This window comes from Spermophilus citellus (genome assembly GCF_964194105.1).
Source record: "Spermophilus citellus genome assembly, chromosome: 5".
In the NCBI taxonomy this organism is placed as follows: Eukaryota; Metazoa; Chordata; class Mammalia; order Rodentia; family Sciuridae; genus Spermophilus; species Spermophilus citellus.
In genome coordinates this window covers 39,821,179-39,844,460 of record NC_138186.1, presented here as the reverse complement: position 1 = coordinate 39,844,460, position 23,282 = coordinate 39,821,179, and the positions used below count along the sequence as shown (strand labels likewise).

Here is a 23,282-nt window from a genome sequence, read left to right as displayed (position 1 = left end):
AGACAGCTCTGGAAGAGCCACCTAATGGTGAGTCCGGCTGACTCTCATGATCCTTACCCACCAATCAGAAAGCTCCCTTTGCCAATACCCTGCTCTGTTGAACCACCCCAGCTCTATAAATGTGCAACGTTGTTCCTCAATAAATGGGTATTTTTCCAACATCGTCTGATGGTTCTTTCACTTACAAAAATGTGAAGTGTAAAGAAGGTCCAGCCTTCTCACTTTACTGCTTTATTTTGGAAAATAGTTATTTCTCTGAAATAATATTTTTCTGTTAACAATAAGTTATTAATTGACTAGGTAGATTATTTTAAAACGGTTTAATTTATGATGTGATAAATATTGATAACTGTAATACACATAAAGAAAATTACCCTGGGGAGCCTATTTAATTCCTAAGAGCATAGAGAGATTCTGAAATCAAAATGTTTGAGAACTGCTGACTTAGCACCTGAGGCAGGACGCTGAAAGACTCTGCCCAAAGAGCCCTTATGGAAAGAGGAGAGAGCTTAGGCTAGACAAAAATCTCAGGTCCTGGACCTGGCTCTCAGGGTCGCAGGACAGGATGGTGTGTAAAGAAGCCTCGCGTTGAGGAATACCCTTGGGGATTTCCCAGGGTTTCACTTCTCCCTGTCCCAACCTGGGTCAGTTTCCTCCTTCCTCAAGACAGGGACCCAGTACTTCTACTGGGTGTAGGATTCCTAAAGAAGCCAATCAGCGTCGCTGCAGTTCCTGATTATAAAATCCAAAGGGACCGACCTGGACTCACCCTACTCAAACATGAAGGGTCAGGGCCAGGCGCCCCGAGCGCTTCTCAGCAGCTGTTGAGAGCCCTGACCCTGACCAAGTCCTGGGCGGGTGAGCGCGAGATCAGGAGGAAAATGGCCTCGGCTGGGACACAGGACCCTGGGAAGCCTTGTCTCCTTCACCGCTGACCCAGACCCCTCCCCGAGTCCCCACTTCGCGAGTCGTGCCCCCTTCCCTCACCCACTCCCTTTTTTCGCCCCGCCCTTTCCATCCCACAAGCCCTAGAGCCAGGCCACTCCACTCCAGGCTTTCTCAACCTGGGACCCAAGGTACCTCTCGGCGGGAAGCCTCACACTGTGGAAATGGGCTACGTAGAGGACACACTGGGTCAGTTCCCTCTGCCTGAAACTCAAGATGGGGATGAGTTCCCGGCAAGTCAAGATGGAGCTAAAGACGCAGTGCATGAAACAGGAAGGGCTGGAGTACTGGGACCAGGAGACGCGGTAAACCAAAGAGCTGGAGCAGATTTACCAATACAACCTGCAAATTGCGCACTGCTTCTACAACCACAGCGAGGACGGTGAGTGACCCGGCCCGGTTGCAGGTAACAACCTTTCCTCCTCAATGTCCTGCAACCCTTCCTCCTCAATGTCTGTGCCAGAGCCTCCCGAATCTCCAGGTCAAAGATTGACAGTGATAGTGGGAGACCTGCTCATTTTTTTTTCTTTTTTTTTTTTTAATTAGTTACACATGACAGTACAATGATCTTGACGTATCATACATTTGAATTAGATGGGATATAATTTCTCATTTTTCTGAGTGTACAGGTTGCAGAATTACATTGGTCATGCAGTCACATATATACCCACAGCAATAATAATGTCTGTTTTATTCTGCTGTCCTTCCATTCCCCCTTCCTCGCCCCTCCCCTCCCATCACTTCTCTCTACTCAATCTAATGTAACCCACTTCTTCTTTCCTGCTTATTTTTAACCTAAGAAAAGTGTGGGGCTCAGGTTTCCATTTCTGTTTCATGAATGAAAAGATCTGACACCAGTTGGCTGAAGCTAGAGCGGGAGTAGGTGGGGAGACCTAATCCTGGGAGGAGACTAGGGTTTCACACCATCCAAAGTATGGCTGCAAGGTGGGACCAGACTAGCACCGCCTCTGTGGGTTCTGGCTTAAGCCTACAATGGGGCGGATTACATGGCCCTGGAGGAAGACCTGGACTCTTGGACCATCGCTGACACTGCAGCTCAGATCACCCAGCCCAAGTGGGAGGCTGAAGGTGTGGTGGAGCCAAACAGGGTCTACCTGGAAGGGGAGTGCTTAAAGACACTCCGCAAGCACCTGGAGAACAGGAAGGGGACACTGCAGTGTGCAGGTATTATTGGCACAACGCAACTTCCAGATCTCCTGTACATTTCCCCATTCGCCAATAAGGAGGGAGAATAATGGAATCCACATGAGAATACCGTCCTCCCTCTGATCCAAAAGGGTATGAGTGCAACTTGGTTTCCAGAAGCTGTACCAGAGAGTGATTCTAAGAACTATCTCTTAATTACAACTAAGGGGTCCTAGGGCTGGAAGGAAAATGATCCTTAAAATAAGTGATCAGTTTCCTTTGACTCTGGCAGCAACCTTGGGTATCCCACAGCGACTTTCTGGCTCTGTTCTTTATCCCAACCCAATGATTTTGGAATTCATTTCCTTAGCTGTCAGCCTCCATTCAGGTCAGAATCTTTCTCAGAGGCTTGGGGCCTCTTCCTCTGGGTGTTTCACCCTGATTCAGAACATAACAAAAAATAGGAATATTTCCGCAGATCCTGGTTTTTGGTATGGGTTTTGTGCTCCCACCCCACACCTATTGCCCTGTCCTTTCTTCAGTGGCTGATGGGAAGTAATGCAAAATGTCCCAATTAACTGAATCTTCTCAGCAGATTCCCCATTGACATATGTCACCCATCACCCCTTCTCTGACCATGAGGTCACCCTGAGGTGCTCAACTCTAGGATTCTACCCAGCAGAGATCACCCTGACTTGGCACGGCTTAGGGAGGACCAGACCCAGGAAATGGAGCTTGTGGAGTCCAGGCCTGCAGGGGATAGAAACTTCCAGATATGGGCAGCTGTGGTAGTGCCTGCTGGAGAGGAGCAGAGATACACACGTGCCGTGAGCATCATGAAGGTTTTCCTGAACCACTCACCCTGAGATGGTGTAAGGAGGGGATGAGGACACAAGGCCTGTGGTCAGGAGAGCAGGAGCCATTCTGGAGACCCTCAGCAGGGTCAGGACTGAAAATTGAGAGCCAGGGTCACTCATCCTCCCTTCCTTTCCCAGAGAGGTCTCCCCAGATCTCTATCCCCTTTGTGGTAATGGTTTCTGGCCTGGTTCTCCTTGAAGCTATTGCTGCTATTATGATGTGAGGTAGAACTCAGGTAGAGTAAGGGTGAGGTCAGAGTTTTCTTTCCCAAGCCCCAGGTAGCTTTTCTTGATTCTTTAACTAAGAAGGGTTGACCCACAAAAAACATAAACCTGAAAGCCATAATTCCAAACATTTAAATCTCCAAAAGATCAAAACTATAATCCTGGGGAAATATTTTTTTAATTCATTAAAATACATTTATTTGCATTTTTAAAAGGGATTTGTTTTAGAAACATGACAGAACAGGTCAGAAGCTACTTTATACCATAAAATAGGCAATAACATATATATTGTTACATGGATACATGTGCAACTATACTAATGACTGTTGTACAGGTATAACAACTATGAACAGATAAACCATATTCCTAAAAGGTCAACAAGCAAAATGTATAAACACCTATCACTATGATTAGCAACTGTGCATTCCCAGCTTTATACCTGAAGTAATCTGAAATACTGTATTGGACAACCTAAATCTTTTGACAAGATGATCACAATTAAATATGCAATTATAAAAAAGTCAAAACTTTGAGAAATTTTTGTCTTTCACAAATGTAAATGTACAAAAAAGACATTTCTTCTTTTATTGAGAAAGTTTCAGTGTTTTTTTTTTTTAAAGAGAGAGTGAGAGAGGAGAGTGAGAGAGAGAGAATTTTTAATATTTATTTTTTAGTTCTCGGCAGACACAACATCTTTGTTGGTATGTGGTGCTGAGGATCAAACCCGGGCCGCACGCATGCCAGGCGGGCGTGCTACCACTTGAGCCACATCCCCAGCCCAAGTTTCAGTGTTTTTACATAGATGTTACAGTGCTTACACACAGTTGACATTCTAATAATGTACTTTCTTTTTTTTCTATTTTTTTTTTGTTTTAATTAGTTATACATGACAGTAGAATGCATTTCTCCAATATCTTTCATGGGATGCATAAGCCAACTTCATTTCTTCCACTTCCTGGGTAGTACAGAGGCCATGTTGCTGGCAGTGATGGCATTTGACCACTTTGTAGCTATTTGCAAACCACTTCATTACACTGTCATCATGAATCCCTAGCTCTGCACCCTGATGGCTATCACCATTTGGGCCACTGGATTTTTCTATGCCCTGCTGCACTCCCTGATGACATCTTGCTTGAACTTCTGTGGTCCCAACCACATCCATCACTTCTTCTGTGATGTTAAGCCATTTCTGGAGTTGGCCTATGGGAACACTGAGCTCAACCAGAGGCTGCTCAACACTGTCACAGGGACCATCGCTGCAGGCCCCTTCTTTCTGACCCTTCTCTCCTATTTCTACATTATCATGTACCTCTTCCTCAAGACCCAGTCCTGCAGCACACTTAGCAGAGCACTGTCCACCTGTGCCTCCCACTTCATGGTGGTTATTGTTTTCTTTACTCCTGTTATTTTCACCTACATTTGCCCTACATTAGGGAGCTCCAGGGACCAGGAGCCATCATTGCCATCATGTACAGTGTGGTCACTCCTGTTCTTAATCCACTGATCTATACTTTGAGGAACAAGGAAGTGAAGGATGCCTTGTTTAGGGTGATCAGAAAGAGAGTCTGACCTGAAGGGATCTAGACAACTCTTCTGAGGCATAAATTACCAGACAATGAGAAAGTTGAGATATATAAGTATACTGCTTCTCAAATTGTTTAGAATATGTACAACAAAGGAAATTGGATAGCAGAAAAATTCTAAATGGAATAATGTGTTCTAGTTGTGTTAAACTATATGTTCCTAGGTAACAGAAGGAAAACATTTATATATGGAACACTAACCATGAAACCCTAACGTTGAATTTGTTTTTAAGAATATCATATGATAATGTGATATTAGGAGCAAATGTGACTCCATTTTGTTTTATGACTTCATCCTGTAAAACAACCATGCTAAGTAGAAGAGTCATGACTGGAGCAAGATGTAATTTTCCTTTTGCTATAGAAACCTTTAAGGACATGGAACTACCTAATGGGGCATTGTTTCTGTAACTAGGGTAACGGGGCTCTGTTTCTGTAACTGGGGTGACTGAGATAACTGTGATTGGTTAGGCTTCCCTCCACTTGACTGAACTGTCCTGCTTCTGTAACCTGGCTTGCTTGCATTGGCTAGACCCCCCGAACATCCCTTTTGCGGTTTTCAAACTTATAAGGGGTGTCCTTGCAATTGTTTGGGGCTGATCAGGGGAACAGCTTAACATTCTGGTCAGCCGCCACTGGTGTGCTTCAATAAAAGCTTGATTCGATTATACATGAGTGGTCTGGAAGTCAATTTATGAAACCCTGGACAAAGCTTTAAATATAACAATAATATTTATTTACAATATATTATAATGTATTCTTATACATAACCAGGTATAGAAATGTGTGTATACTACCTACATTTGGTATATATGAATAATATTTTGGTCTGTTTATCTGTGTGATCCTTCTAGGCTAACACATTTTAGACTTATCAATAAAATTATTAAACTTTTATGTTTTTAAAAGTTTAATTTAAAGCTATGTTTATGCCATTGGAAACAAATATCAATTCATATGTGAGTTATGAAAATTTTTAACAGGTATGTCCTGATTATTTTTTGTTTTTGTCCTTTTAATAGATAATGATTCAAAATTCAAAATGTATAAAAAGGTAATGTGCATGGCCCTGTCATCTCTGCAGCGATTAATTCAGAGAATACCAGACAAGAGGTGATGGGGGATAAAGAAAAGACAAACAGAGAAAAAGCACATAGGGAAAAAAGCTGGGCAGTCAAACTCCACTAGCATTTGACTGACTCAGAGCTAGCTCAAGCACATTTATTATACAGGTTTCATCAAAAGGTTATTTTTGAAAACTTTCAGCAAAGCAGGCAATCTGAAGAACACAGGACTGGTGAGACATGAGGGTTATCTGGGTATGTTCAGAATTCTCTATTCCCAGGAGCTGGTGCCTGAGCTCAAAGTCCAGAGTTATATAAATCTGTGCCTTTGCACAATTTACATGGGCAGGGATCACCATAGCAACTGAGCCATCTTGATCTGCACCTTTACACAGGAAGTTTCCAGTGCTAATACAGCCATGAGTCAGTAAGACCATGATTTAAGTCACTGCTCTGCACAATAAGAAGCCCCTCCCTGCCCCCGCCCCCACACAGGTAACCCTCATGGGCAACCAACATTAATGTCTGCTTGTCTGTCCTTGCAGAGAGCCTTTATGCATACACCAAAAAATACAAATATTTACTTATAGAAAGAATGGAGCAAAAATATATTGTTATATGAATAAATCAGTGTACCAAATTAGGTGTATCTTAGAGATCTTTCCCTATCAGTACATAAAATTTACCTTTTCTGTTTTAACCTGCCTACTACATGCTACTTCCAGATGTGTCATACTTATTAGGTTGGTCCTCTCACATTGCATATCTATGCTAATTCAAGTCTTGCTCCAACACATAAAACTTTACATGGCATATGTATAAAATCTATTTGTAGGATATATATATATATATATATATATATATATATATATATATATATATAGTCTATTTCATATATGAAAGTCTTTTTAGGATAAATTCTTGGGCATGGAAATGTTAGGTAAAGAGATACAGGTGTTATAATTCTCATTGCATTAACATCGTACCCTCCCCAGAGTTTATAACAACTTGCACTCCCACCTGCAATAAAAAGATTTTATATCTCACACTCCACTGAATATAAACACTGTCAATGGCTTACCTTCTACATGCTTCTTCATAAAATATTCTACTTTTGCAGCTGGAGATGTAACAAATAGTGTTCTAAAGATTCTTCTGAACCATAGAAATCTGCATAATTTTATATTGCTATGGGGATTTTCAGGCTATTTGAAACGAAGAAAGAGAGTAACTGAGAGAAAGGAGAAGCTGAGATTAAGACAATTCCTAGTGACACACACACAATACAAAATGTTTCTCCCCACTGCAAAGTAAACTCTTAAAACATTCCACTTCCACACAAAGTGTATTCATGTGAAAAATTAGCCAATTATGTTCTTTATTATTTTAATGCACAAATACTGCACAAGTGTTAGATTTACCAATGCCCTGTCCAAGAGATTTCTAGTAAATGAAGATAGGACACTCAAAGGTACCATGTGGCAGAAAAAGAAGAACCTCACATTAAGGACATGCTGAAGAGAGAATGAGCTAGAGAAACACAACTGAAATGCTTCATCTCATTCATAATAAACAAAATTAAAGAAATGAGGAAAAAATTTTAACTAAATGAATTGATGATTTTATTTTCACATTTCACAATTCAAATGAAAATTACTTTTTTTGGTCCAGTAAGGAAATTAAGTAAAGCAAATGATATTGTAGTAACTGCGTAACATAAGTAAAATGATCAGTGGTTTACCTAAAGAGTTCTGGCACCTGTTATCTTCAGAGATGTTTAAGAAGTAAAATGGCCAAACTGTCAAAAATTACCATGAAATATTTAAAATGGAATCAAGTCAAAAAGAATCTCAAGAATCTGTTTTTAATCTCATTGGTGTGTTATTTTCCTTTCATTCCCTTGTTCATGGAAAAGAAAGGTATTCAAAAGTATTCCCATTTATGGGCTGGGGATGTGGCTCAAGCGGTAGGTAGCTCGCTTGCCTTGCATGCGTGCAGCCAGGTTCGATCCTCAGCGCCACATACAAACAAAGATGTTGTGTCCGCCAAAAATAATAAAAATCTCTCTCTCTCTCTCTCCCTCTCTCTCTCTCTCTCCCTCTCCCTCTCCCTCTCCCTCTCCCTCTCCCTCTTCCTCTTTTAAAGAAAAAAAATTCCTATTTTTGTGTTTTGTTTCTCTATTTCTATCTTTGATAGACTACAGTGCACTGTAATATAAAGGAAATATGAAGAATTCATCAAAATTTTCTTTACCTTATTTGGCATCAAATTTATACTAAATTAAAGCAATGAAGTTATAGCTTCTAGGTCTTCCTAAAACAAATAGACAGGACATATATTTCTCTCCATCTCTAAATACTTAGAAGAGGTGCTGGTTCTGAAAGGATGTGGGTAACAACATTTACAATTATTTAAAGATACATAAGGGTAAGATTATGCAAGCTATTTTGAGCTGGTATACTGACTATTCAAAATTTCTACTTTCACTTTGGCAAATTCAATTTGTTTCTGACTTCTCTCTTATGCCTTCTCTATCTACTAACTAACTCAACCTTCTTCAGTCCTTCAATTCCTGTTTTCCTGAAGATAGAATGTATATGTGGAGAATGCACCATACAGCCTGAACTGACTTAGACTCACATTTCTTTGGTTTTAATAACTACAGAGAAAGCCCTTGATGTTCTGTTTAGCTATTGCTGCCTAGTACCCTAAAATTTAGTGTCTTAGTCAATTATGTAAATAAGTAACATGATTCTGGTGGGTCAAAATTGAAAAGGGATCTGCAGGGAAAGGTTGATTTTTGCTCAATAATGTCTGGAGCCTTTCTTGGGATGACTTAAACATCTAAGAATAGAAAAGCTAGGTGCTGACAAAGTCTATTTCTCTCTATCCTGTTCCATGTCATTATTATGAGGTTCTTCAATGGAAGTAAGGGCAGACTTTCCTAATGGGAACCAGTAGCTCAAGGCAAAAGCTACTGGCTGTTTTAAAGACAAAACTTGATTCAAAGTCAAGAACCAACATTAACATAATGTACTATTTGTCATATTCTATTGGCCAAAGTAGTCACAGGTAAACCAAGTTTTACAGGGAGAGAAAAGTCTGTATTTCCCAATTTAAAAAGGATCAAAGAAACTGGGAAATGAAGTTGAACAGATTATACTAGGTATGTGTATGAATATACCACAGTGAATTCCAATTTCATATATACTTACAATGCATCAATTAAAAATAAATAAATAGGAAGATCAATAGAGTAGAGAACAGAGATCAGGGGAAGGGAAGAAAGAAGGCAAAGGATAGTATTGGGGATTGAAATGGAGAAAACTATGTTATATGCATTTACAAATATGTCAGTGTGAACACCACTGTTGTGTACAATTGTTTTATTCAGCTTTTGTGTGGTCATTCTGGCAAAAACATTCAACAAAAACAACTTAGAAAAGGAAGTTTATTTTGGCTCGCAGTTTCAGAGATTCAGAGCATGATAGACCAACTCTGGGCCCAAGGTGAAGTAGATCATCATGGCAGAAGGCCATGGTAAAGAAAAGTACTCAGGACTTGGCAACCAGGTAGCAGAAAAGAGTGGGACCACAGGGAAGATGCACCTTCCAGGGCACATCCCAAGTGACACCTCCTCCAGTCATACCCCACCTGCCTACATTTACCATCCAATCAGTCTATTCAAACTAGGATGGATTGACTAGGTTACAGCTCTCCAAAATATAATAATTTCATTTGTGAACATTCTTGCATTAGCAGAAACTTTTGGAGGGACACTTTACATCCAAACTCTAGCATTCTGCCCCTGGCCCCTGGAAACTCATGCCCATCTCACAATGCAAAATGTATTTAGTCCATCTCTATGGGCCTCCATAGTCTTATTAGTTTCAGTTTTATCCAAAAGTCCAAATATAAACTCTCATCTGAGACTCAAAGCAAACTCTGTAAAAATGAAAATATACAGTGGCACATAGTAAACATTCCAATTCCAAAATGGAGGAAAGGGATATAGTAAGAAGGGGTGACACCAATGCAAGATGAAATTCCAGCTGGACAACCTGGTCCACTAACACCAAATACAGCATTAGAGCACATAGTGACAAAATGTTCTCTCCAAAAGTCTTGGGGAGCCCCAGCCCTTTGGCCTTGCCAGTTGCATGATATGTGGGGTTTTTTAGCCTGGCTCTTTCCACAACCAGCAGCTTTTCTTGGCAGAGAGACTGAGATCAGTGCACAAATGCAGGGCAAACTGAAGAGAAATTGTGTGACTCTGCTCTGGCTCCACCTCTAGTCCAGCTTTTAGCAACTATCCCTTCATGGATATTAACACCCCACTCCAACAGGTTGCTGTCTCTCCCTCTGGAAATAGCCTTCATAATCCCTTGAATGGGTTTTCCTTGCTTTACCTGCAAAAGTGGCTCTGTCTTGAGATCACCCCCATTCCCCCTTGAATTTGCATCTACTTTCTAAAATAAACTTCTATGTATCTGAAAAAAAATATGCTACTTGGGTTTTGACAGTAATTTCACTTAATATGTACATCATTTGGGGTAGTAAAAAATTTTACAAATATTAATTCTTCTAATTTCTAAGTATGAGTTGTCCTATCAATTGTGTCTTCAACTTGTTTAATCAATGTTTTATAGTTTTCAGTATACAGGCTTTAACTTTCTTAGATATACTTATCTCTCAATATTTTATTATTTTTTGCTATTGTAAATAAGACTGCTTTAAAAATTTTTTCCAATAGTTTGCTATTAGTGTATAAAAATGGAAATAATTTTTACAAATCAATTTGTATCCTTCAACTTTAGTGATTTTTTTCATGAATCATAGGAGGTTTTATTGTTTTCTTTTTTGAGTCTTAAGAGTTTTTGACATATACAATCATGTCATATGCAAACAATTTACTTCTTCCTTTCCAAATCAAATTTCTTAGATTTAGTTAAAGCAGTGATACTAGCATACAGATATATAGATCAGTGCAACTGACTACCACAGATATTGATCCAATTATGTTATGTTCATGTATATATGTCGGGTTGCATTCACAACTAAAACACTCATAGGTCACTCCAGGGGAACTGGGCTAACTGGGCTGCTTGAAATAACCACACAAGAGACAGAAAAAACTTTTTTTATTTGGGGGTGCTGTGATGGCTCCTCTGACCTTAAGGGTCTGCAGAAAGAGAGAGAGAGAGAAAGAGAGAGAGAGAGAGAGAGAGAGAGAGAGAGAGAGAGAGAGAGAGAGAAAGCGAGCCTGCACATGCTGACCCCTTTTATTGAGGATAAGCTATTCAAATGAGACAAGGAGTCAGGTTTCAGAGGTCTGAGTCTATCTTCATGATGTCCACTGTCAGCAGGTTGACTGACATCTAGGAAGGCCACACTCAAGAGCACAGTAAGATAATGGGACACACAAAAGGTGTTTCCATGGAACATTTTATCCCAAACAGGGCAAGGGGTTATATTACAAAGGAACAGGTAAGCATAGCTCCACCCATGGGGCTGTAGGAAGGCATGCCTGGCAGGAAGACACTGTTGCTAGAACACAAGAAGGGCAGGGCAGTCTGGCAGCATCTGCTTAATGCTTCAATCACCCAGGGGAGTGACTCAGTCACGTGCAAGGATGGTCATATATATATATATATATATATATATATATATATATATATCATAATTAATCACACTATTATGTACACTTATAATGTACAAACAAAAAAGAAAAGGAAAATATGGTTTATACATATAATAGAATATTGCTCAATCTTAAATTAATTAGATTCTGCAGTGACAATATGGATAAACTTAAAGAACAATATGTTTAGAAAATAAAACAGGTATAAAATACAAATATTGAATTAATTACACATATACAGTGTCAAAAAAGTCCAACTCATAGAAGCAGAGAATAAAATGATGGTTGCCAGGGGCTGGTGGAAGGAGGTGGTTTCTCTGTGGGTATAAAGTTTCTGTTATGCAAGTAAAGATCAAGACATCAGATCTACAACATATTCCCTATAATATACACATCAACATACATTAAGAGGAGAATAAATCTCATGTTAAATATTCTTATCAAATAAAGGCAAAAAACACAAGGAAATGGGGCACTGTGATGAATAATTTTAGTACCTTGGTAATGGTGATGGCATCCTGAATGTATAAGTGTACAAATACATACATCAAGATGTATGTATTAAATATGGACAAATTTTTATGTGCTAATTATATATCAGCAATGCTTCAAATGATTTCTAGAAGCATTTTTACATCTAGTTGAAAACCTTTACAAGGTGCATACTTAAGATTCTTATGGACCTGTCTAGGTGTAAGGGATAGACCTGTCATTAAGAGTTTTAGAATATATTCTAGATTTCCTCTTAATCTTTCTGAGACTTCAACAAACAATAATATAGCCACACCCTTGAGATCTTTACCTAGTATTCATACTTTCGTAGCAGCATGCTCAAATTTGTTCTTTGCTCTGTGGCCATTTCTCCTTTTGAGAATTTCCTGCTATATTAATGTATCAAGACTGATAATATGGTTTACTTTTTTGAAACTGGGCAGTCCTGAAACCTTTAATTTTCCCATGAATTCTGAGTGAAAATCGAATAACTTGGTTTTCAGTTCATCTCATTGGATTTTATAATGGTCAGCTAAAAGAAGTCTATTAAACTTTCAGTTGAAGTTTAGTATTGTGTGTCAATTAACTGAGCCATTTTGATTGTATTTTTGATGATGTTTCTGGCTGAGATTATCCTTTGAGTTGGTGTACTGAGTAAATCATATTGTATTTCATAATGTGTAAAGGCCTCATCTAATCAATTATAGTCCCAAATAGACAAAAAATTGAGTGTATCAGTCAAGGTCTACAAAAATAGAGAACCAATGGAATAAACATATACAGACATATATGAAAAGGAAATTTTTAGGGTATTTGGTTCACAACATTATGAAGACTGAAAAATTTTGTCACCCAAAATTAGTCACCACAATGATTAATAGAGAACTGTGGCTGACTGTATGAGCTACTTGTTTTCTTTACTCAAACTGGAACTTACAGCATTGATTCTCCAGGTTTTCAGATCCTCAGAATTGGTCTAGAACTACACCATTTACTATTGGGTCTCCAGCCTGCCAATTGCAGATGTTGGGATTTTTTAGCCTCCATAATTATGTGAGTCAGTTTTTACACCAGATGAATGGTAGATACATGATGCATCGATAAGTAAGTAGGTAGATAATATGTAGAGAGGGAGAAATGATGATAGATTATAGATGACAAAGAGAGATAAAGTCATATCAGCTCTGTTTCTCTGCAGTATTCTGACAAAGTTATTTTCCTGATAATATCCTTAAAAAGACCCATGAGTTAATTAAAAACACTTTCTATCTTCTGTGTTACCATAAACAAGAATGTATGTTTCTTCTGACTGTGAAGCTAAAAATTAGAGTTAAATTCCTGCATAAATTAAGTAGAAATGTGCTCAGGCTGTCAAAGGAGGACCAAGATTAACCCAAAGTATATGAAAGTATTAGCTGGCACATACTGAGATATTAATATGGGATTGAATTTTGAGTATGTTTGATCTACGGACTGGAACACTAAATTGGATAAACAAAAATTCATTAACTTGGGGACATGAAATTTGGATTTAGGAAAAGATGAAAAACATATAACATGCAAAGGGTCCAAGTATCTTTTACATTCAATGTACTGAAGGGAAAAAAATGGCAAACAAGAATACTTTGCCTAGCAAAGTTATTTTTTCCAAAATGAGAGGGAATAAAAACCTTACCACGCCCCCCGAAAAAATGAAGGGACTTCATCACTATTAGCCTAGCCTACAGAAATTACTAAATGAAGTTCTTTAAGTTGAAACAAAATGTCATTAACTTATAGCATAAAAATTAGAAAAGCACAAAGCTCAATAGCATAAGTTAGAACATTCCAAGGCTATAACAGTAAGGTATTCAAGAATTTTGTCCCTAATAAAGAGTGAAACTAAACTATTAACAAAGGAATACATTTTTTTAGTTGCAGTTGGACACAATACTCTATTTTATTTAGTTATTTTTATGTGATGCTGAGGATGGAACCCAGAGCCTCACACATGCTAGGTGAGCACTCTACAGCTGAGCCACAACTCCATCCCCAGGAATACATATTTTGAAATGATGTAATTCTGATCTAAAAACCTAAAATGGGAATATAAAAGTTTAGAATTATTGATGCTTGAAATACACTTGAAATATACTTTTATAATTGTAAGATGTTCTGCATAAGCCTCATGGTAACTACAAGCCCAATACCTACAGTTGATGCACAAGACAAAAAGAGAAAAAATTCAAAGCATTCCACTACAGAAAACTATCAGACCACAAGTAAAAATAGCAAGAGATGAAAAAAGAAAAATTTGATCAGGTCAAGCTGTATACATATATTGAAATATCACATGGTACCATAATGTGTATAATTATTAGATGTTGAAAAAAATTAATAATAAAATAATAAGAACCACATCTACCCCTTCCAATATTAAGATAAGAAATAGTATAATGGAAGATTGGGCCCAATATGAGGAAGAACTTCACAATATGTTTACCTTTCAATTCCTAGAATATGAAGTCCGAAAATTATAGTAAAGTCTTAGAACTGGAGCATTCAAACAGATAATGACAAACTACATAATTGGAAAAATGTATCTAAAATTTTGATACAATGTTGGTTGACCATGACGATCTTACAATTTCTTCTCATGCTGTGATTCTTTGAGTATATGGTAATATCTAAATTGGAAGCATGTGAAGGCCAAACAACCTCTGCTTTGTCGTTGTGCCCCAAATTGCCTTGAGTTACCTATTTATGTATTTACTTTCCAATGAACAAACTGAACAAAGGAGTTAACCTCCTCGTATTGGGTGTTTCTTAATCCAATGAATAAACCACAATGCTTTGGTCTAATGGGCACAAATAAAATGAAATCCCAATTGAGTAGGTGTGATTATTTACTCAAATTGACAAAAAAAAAAAATATACTCCATGGGAAAAGATCACAGAATTGCAAATTTCAGTCCCAAGACAGTTACAATGGGTCTCAAATACCCAGAGCATTCAGGGACCTTTCTTATAGGGTCAAAGATATATATAGCTTGGCCTCAAGTGGCCAGAAAAAGTATTGAAACACCTTATTTTTCTATCTATGCACCAAATATTACTGGAAGGGAATGAATTAGGAAGATCTGGACCTTTTGCCAAATGGTAGTTGCCACATTGATAGAATTACCCCAGGTTTAGGGAAGAAATTCCTGGATGTGCTAAGGTGAGTTTGCTTGGATTCTCAGAAAGATATTTTAATGAATAATATGAAGCAAATGAATTATAGATTCTGAGTAGATGAGATAAAGAGAGACATTGGCATTTAGCTTAGAAAAACTATTTAAACACTTCTTTTTAATTGACCAGGCACTGTGTTGCACATTTGTAATTGCAACTACCAGAGAAGCTGAGGCAGGAGTATAACAAGTTTACAGCCAGTCTCAGCAACATAGTGAGAACCTGATTCAATTTTTTTTTTAAAAAATCAAAAGGATGGGAATGTAGCTCAGTGGTTGAGTGCCCCTGGTTCAACACCCAGTCCCACACACATGCAAAAAGAATTATCAACTCTAGATTTTTTTTTTGATAAAAATTATGAATCAGTCTGGCATGATGGCACACACTCATTGGTCAATCACTTAATGGTCAAGTTGAGGATTACTGAATTATTTATCTACATAATAATAATTTTTGTGTCATGAGTTGGAAATGTAGCTCAGTAAGAGTACTTCCCTAGCATGCACAAAGCCCTGGGTTTGATCCTCAGCACTTCTCAAAAAATTTAAAAAAAAATTAAATGGCATTACAATTATGATTAAACTGTTTTTAATGAGATAAATAATAGTGATAATAATAACTACTTTGGTTTTTAAAAGAATGATACAATATGTAAACCATCAGTAAATACATAAAAATAAACACAGTAAAAATAATCTTAAAAATATGACACATAACAGTAGTAATTATTTCCAAGCGGTTTAAAGGTTGATTATCTTGACCCTCCAGAGACACAGGGACGATTGAACTTCCCAAGATAAATCCAGAGATATGCCTGAAACAGATTCTGCGAAAACTTTATCAACCTAACTACGTGATTAAGATCATATCTGACTGAATTCTCAATAGCTCAGAGAATTGTGGGTTTTGGATCTTTGCTAATATGACTAGAATAAAAGTTGTATCTCATTGTTACTTTAAACTTATTTAATTAAAAATTAGGGTAGATAACTTTTCCTGAGAATATTGGTCATTTGATTTCTTTTTCTAAAATGCAGTAGAAAAATTTTGGCCTTTCATCACTTATAATTTTTTCAGATGATTTTATATATTTTATGATAAGGGCAATGACTGTATATCATAATTTTTACACAGATGCTATTAATAAATGATGTATCTTTAACATTATTTTTCCAAAGAATGCATGGAGAAAGAAAACATGTTAAGAATTTGTTCTCTTATATTTGAAAAAAGTTATGAAATTGCAATTAAAGAATCAGATAGTACCAGTGGTGATATAAAAACAGATTATCAGGGCTGAGGTTGTGACTCAGTGGTGGAGGACTCACCTGGCACATGTGAGGTACTGGGTTTGATCCTCAGCACCACATAAAAATAAATAAAGGCATTTGTGTCCATATACAACAAAAATATAAAAAAACAGATTATCACATATTGCATGCACAAATTAAATTATACCATACTTCATAAATATGTAAAATTACTGTGTTTCAATGAAAAAAAAATGAGATTTAAAATTAGGAAGATTATTGGGAAAAAAACAGACACCTCAAAAATGTCTCTAAAAATGTGTTTGTGCTGTGCTCATATGAACTGAATGAAACCTTTAGTGTGTATAAAACTTGGATGCTGTATGTTCTATTAGTTCAATCATGTATTTTTTCTTCCTTTTATTAGAAATAGTGACACTAAATTATATTATCTATTTTACTAATCCTCCTTATGGTTGAGTCAAAACATTTAAAATTACTCTATGCAATTCTTAGTATGTAAAGCTATTTCATGCTTAAAATGGTGGGCTGATGGTCCAATCTTCATGCTTCCATTTTGCCAAATAAGTACATTAGATTCTTGAATAACAAACATTGTATTTTTAGGATTTTCCATTCTTCCTACAGTCAGTATCATTCTTAGAAATCAAGAAGGAAACTGGCTAATTTCACTACAATGAGTGGATTTATTCTCATGGGTTTTTCTGGCAAGCCTGAAATAGAAATACTATTTGCTGCTCTTTTTTTAGTCTTATACATAGTGGCTCTAGTTGGCAATATTCTCATTATTACCACCACTTCCATGGACCACAGACTCTCCTCACCTATGTATTTCTTCTTGAAACATCTCTCCTTTCTGGATCTGTGCTACATTTCTGTGACAGTCCCAAGGTCCATTTGCAACTCTTTCATGCATAATGGCTATATTTCCATCTGGGAATGCATATTGCAGTGTTTTGCATTCACTCTCTGTGGCTGTGCTGAGATGGCATTACTCACAGTGATGTCTTACGACGGCTATGTGGCCATTTGCCTTCCACTGCGCTATGAAGTCATCATGGATATCAGTACCTGTGCTCATGGACTGTTAGCCGTCTGGGCCAGTGGAATCCTTGGTGGAGTCATGCACACAGCCGCTACTTTCTCCATCCACTTCTGTGGTGCCAACATCATTCATCAATTCTTCTGTGATGTCCCCCAGCTTCTGAAACTCTCTTGTTCTAATGAATATGTGGGTGAGCTTGGGGTTAGTGGCTTCTTGTCCTTGGTGGCATTTGTTTGCTTTATCTCTATTGGAGTCACCTACATGCATATATTCTTTACTGTGCTGAGGATACCATCTACTGAGGGCAGAGCCAGAGCCTTTTCTACCTGCCTGCCCCACCTATCTGTTGTCATATTATTCATCTCTACTAGTGTTTTTGATTTTCTAAAGCCACATTCAGAGTCTCCAACTGTGTCAGACTTTTTACTCACTGTTTTTTATACTGTTCTGCCCCCGACACTCAATCCAATAATCTATAGCCTGAGAAATAAGGCTATGAAGATAGCTCTAAAAAAGATTTTTGAAAGAAGAAAAGACTTCTTATTTTTTCTGAATCACATCCATTAATTCATTTTTAAGGACAAATAAAAATTTATTAAGGAAAAAGTAACATAACCAATCAAGAATTTATTATAGGGATATTCATATTCATTTAAATTCATACAAATTAACTCTATAAATAAAAACAGTGAGCACAGAGTTATTTGTATAAATTACTCTCACAAATACAGCTGATTAAACCTCACCAAACAAATCCAGGTGTGAGAAAAATTTCTTCCATTTTAAAGGAATTAATTGTTCTTCGTCACTCATTTCTATCAGAGTAATGGAAACATAGTTAATTTGAAATGTCTTCCTCATTTTTTTCCTGAATTACACTAGAGTGGGAGCCACCTGATTCTCAATGCCCTCTGGTCATGTAAGAGTTCACTACAGTTCTATCAATGTCTCAGAATTTCAGTCAGCAATACACAGTGCTCACCCTGGAACAGTCACATCATTTGCTCTGCCCCTTTGGATTCAATGGACTACTTTGCCACTAATGTGGATAATTTGATATTATGTAATAATTTGACCAAGCTCAGAAAATTAATCAAAGAAGGAATCTGAACAAAATTAATAGAACAACATGTAATGAAAAAGAGACATAAATGAAAATGTATACAAATATAATTTTAGTGATTGAAATTTGGAACTCAAAGGATGGGTCAAACAGAAAAAATATATATGTAAGACAAACTTAGTGAATTGAAAGATCCAAAGATTTCACACATAATAAGATAAAAGAAATGTATGTCTTTAAAAAAATTCTGGAAAAGATTAACAATTATAAGATTAACAAGAACAATCAAAAAGTTATTCAATCAAAATCTCCAAAAAGATCTATTGCTCTATTTGCCCATGCTTTGAGGGACTGTGTTACAGGTGAAATTTAGAGAAAAAACTTCTAAGAGTTTTTTTCAGATTTTTTAAAAAAGACACACGTCATCAGCTTTGAAAAGCACAACAAAAATCCATCAGTACAACTAGGATCAATACACATGTAATTATATCATACTAAAACTATAGAATTATCAAAACAGAAATTTTTTGAAAATCAAAATAGAACAAGATATTCTTAAAGTAATACAACTTTATAGTCTAGAAGTTTTGTTATTTTTCCACACAATTTAGATCTATAATCCATTAGAAAATAACAACTGTGGGGACTGGGTGGTAGCTCACTGGTAGAGCACTTGCCTAGCATGTGTGAGGCACTGGGTTTGATACCCAGCACCACATAAAAAATAAAAACAAAATAAAGGTATTGTGTCCATCTACAACAAAAAAATATTAATAAAGAAAATAACAACTGTATCTTGTATGAGGTAGAAGTCACTGTTTTACTCAGTGATACCAAATTGAATTAATGTCAATATAGAAATATCTTTTCCTCCAATGAACTGCAGTGGTACCTTGTCATGAATTAGGTGACCCTGTAATGTGAGTCTCTATGTTTTGTGTTCATATTTACAATATTGAGCTCTATCATTTACTGTAGCTATACAGCAAGGGTTTTTAAATATCTAGTAGTATAAGTTTTCTAACTCTGTTTTTCCAGATTTTCTGGGCTATTGTAGGTCTTCTAAATACGCTTCTGAGTTTCAAAATTAATTTTATAATTTCCAAAAAATATCTACTAAAATTTTGACTGGCATTCCATTGAATCTATGATCTAAATAGTGAAGATTTGTCTTCTTGAAAATATTTTATCTCCTCATCCATAAACAAGATTATTTTCTATGTTTATTTGCATCTTTAAAAGTTGTCTCAGAAATTATATACAGTTTTGATGTAATAGTTTTAAGACTTTTATTAGATTTATTTATATGTAGTTGATATTATAATGTTGAAATTTGTCTAATTTTGCAGCCAATATTTAAATAGAGCATTGATTTTTATGTATTGACCTTATATTTGTTGATCTTATGAAATTTATTTATAAATTTTATCATATTTTTAAAATTTATATTATATATTACATAATCTGTGAATAAAGAATTTCATTTTATCTTTTCCAATTTCTAAAACTTGATTTATCTTCATTATTTTTATGCTGGCCAGAACTGTAAGCCAATATGAAAAGAAGTGGTGATCGTGGTATTTTCACATCTTCCCAAGCTCAAGGGAAATATTGCTACCAAAATGGTCCTCAGTCTTAGAGTATCTGGAATGGGCTCATGAATGTGCCCAAAGGAAAAAGAGTTGGCTTCAAATATCTGATATGAGCAGAGGAAATAATACAAAAGCTTGTCACTCTGCTACTTAATTATGACCATTCTCACCCTTCACATCTTCTTTCTCCCAGTTTTAACCACAAAGGAACCAGAGAGAACCTAGAAACAGTGGGAAATAACATAGAAGTTGGAAGCTGGTAAATACAGAAAATGTGGCAATAGGTCCTGCACACTCTAAAGACTACCATCCCAGAATAGGTTTTAGTTAGGTAAAGAAAGATGATTAACTTTTCATGAAGTTAAGGGATTTTGATTATGATGTTGACTTAGTTATAATAACTTATAAAGTGATATTTTTCTTCTTACCAAAAATAATTGGAGAAGTTTTGTAAGGGTTAACTTAGGGTCCCAGTAGCATAGGAAATATTAATTCTACAGAATATTTTCAAATGTCCCAGTCCAGGAACATGGGGGTAGGAATGACAGTAGAATGAATCAGACACTATTATCTTATGTGTACATATGATTACATGACTTATATAACTCTACATCATGTACAGCCAGAAGAACAAGAAGTTATACTCCATTTATGTATGATGTGTCAAAATGCATTCTACTGTCAATGTATACATATTAGAACAAATTTTTTAAAATGGCTGAATAAAATAAATATATGTCCCAGTCTATTGTCAAAACAGCTAAGATTACTGGACACTAACAGCTATGCATTGAACCCTTATAAAAACAGACTAGTGTAAAACCTAAAGAGGAAAATCTCAAAGAATATCCCACTGAAACCAAAATTCTACCTAGTTTTCCAAAGTCTCTGCAAAAAACGCTGTCCTCTCCAAGAAGTAACCAGAATGAGAACTTATGAATCACTAGACCCTGGCTGACTACCTAGAAAACTTATGAACTCTCCAAACAGTGAAGGCAGTCTCCAAGCCTCCTGCATATTCAACAAGAGGTGAACATTTTTCTTGTTCAGGACACTTAAACAAAACCAATCACTGGCTGAATACTAAACAGAACTGACCCTAAGTAAGATAAGATTTCAAGGTAAAAAGAAAAGCAGAATTTATCAGGAACATCAGAGATTTTACACAACCAGGTAGATACAGTTTACTGAATTAGTCTAGGAAAGTTATTAAAGAATCAAACAAAAAAAGTAGCAAGTCATAGGGGGTTAGGGAGAATCAGCACGCAGAATGCTACAACATAATATTTTAATATCCATGTTCCAGCAACAACAAAAAATGAAAAAAAAAAAACACTGAATTATGACTCATCTTGAGAAAGGAGAAAAAAAAGCAGGCAACAAAACCTGTCCATGAGTGTGCTCATATGCTGAACTTAATAGGTTGGGCCTAAACTTACTCATACTCATCCCATCCTTCATGCTTTTCTTCAAGGCTCAATAGAGGAGGTGAGCTTCATTTTGTCTAGGGCTATTAATCCTTCTTTAAATATTTTAGAGTCGAAGGAAAAACTCATGCACATTCAGGTTGTAGGCAGATGATATTAATGACAGAGTGGATCAGGTCTGATAAAACAATTGCAGTAATGTAATGATGGATGGCCACCAACATTTAGCTAAGACCTGCACTCAGTTCTAAAAGAGTAGCAGAAACTTAGATAAACTTCAAGCACATACAGAATCTGAAGAAAACAACAACTGTTCAGTTCACTTGATCAATTTTCTGTGCATCAAGTCCAAGGACTGAAAAATATTGATAATCTTCAATAGGATCTGGAACTTGTTAAAAGCCTATTCATTCTTAAAATAAGTTATTCATATAGAAAATTAAACAGTTCATAAATATGTCAGTTGCTCAAAGTTTATACTGTGAACACATCTTGATTGAGAAATAAAAACACAGGGACACTCTAGAACAGCCCTCAATTCATTTTCATATAATACTTTTACTTGTCTTCATGTAACCATTATTGTAATTTTAGAACTGTATACAAACACAATAATACATCACTTTTTTTGTCTCTGCATTCATTCACTCAACATTGTCTTTGTGAGATTTAATCATTATGGTGCTTGTACAGTAAATCACAAATCTTATAGCAGCATTGTTTTTCTTTGTGTGAATATGCCATACCATATTTATCCATAATAGTATTGATAGGCATTTAAGTTTATCTAGGGTTACCATTTATGAGCAATGCTGCTATGAATATTTTTGCATATATCTTTTGGAAAATAAAAATGTAAGTATTGCTTTTGAAGAATGCTTAGCCATAAAACAAGTACACATATATTCAGCTTCAGTAAATACCATTAACTGAAAATTGGTGTAAACACCTACACACCACAGGAGGTATGAGAATCCCAAGTGCTCCACATCTGTACCCACAATCAATGTTCTGTGTTCTTTTAATTTAGCCATCTGCTAGCATGTAGTGGATATATCATTACAATTTAAACTTTGTACTCCCTCGATAACTAGTAAATTTGGCCACATTGTTTTGTTTATAGATCATTGGGAGATCTTATGTTTTATACTTGTTCAAGTAACCAGGTTTTTTACATATTGATTTCTAGAAAATCGTTATGTCAGATGTTTGGAAAATAAAAAGAAACATTCAAATACTTATTCTAGGGAAGTATAAATTTGGTAAAAAGCAAGGGAAATTTTATGAAAACAATTGTAAAATCAATCCTACTCATTGCCCAAATTGAATTTATTCCAGAACCAAAAAATGTGTAAGTATATTTCATCAAAATAGAATCAAGGGAAACAAATAATCATATAATTAAATCCAAAATCAAGTATTTGATAAAATTCAAGGTTCACAAAAATAATTAAATTTTTTGTAAACTATGAATAGAATGAAACATGGGCAATATGGGCAGTAGACAAAGGTATGTCCTTTTAGACAAATTTGGCATCTCAGATCAATAGAAATGGTATTTTTATTAGATGCTACTGTAATAATTAATCACTCATGTGAAAAAGAAGACAGGTCACCACTAGCACACCATCCACAGAATCCTTGTCAGATGATTGTATATGCAATGATGAAAGAAAAAAGCTATATGTTCATAACATCATCACAGTAATGATTTATTA

At 36.3% G+C, this 23,282-nt stretch overlaps 1 protein-coding gene and 1 pseudogene across 2 annotated transcripts; both read left to right on the top strand.

Moving 5' to 3' along the window:
- The first annotated feature begins 1,109 nt into the window (after positions 1–1,109).
- Positions 1,110–5,873, top strand: LOC308649322 (class I histocompatibility antigen, Gogo-B*0201 alpha chain-like; annotated as a pseudogene). The gene is made up of 5 exons: positions 1,110–1,327; positions 1,860–2,130; positions 2,687–2,963; positions 3,087–3,287; positions 5,779–5,873. The product of its transcript is annotated as a class I histocompatibility antigen, Gogo-B*0201 alpha chain-like (transcript).
- A 187-nt stretch (positions 5,874–6,060) lies between these two features.
- Positions 6,061–18,049, top strand: LOC308649321 (olfactory receptor 14J1-like; the record flags this gene model as incomplete). Its single annotated transcript, XM_081294940.1, has 2 exons — positions 6,061–6,075; positions 17,081–18,049. 2 exons carry the CDS (start codon positions 6,061–6,063, stop codon positions 18,047–18,049), a joined length of 984 nt encoding a protein of 327 aa, XP_081151066.1.
- Positions 18,050–23,282: the final 5,233 nt, after the last annotated feature.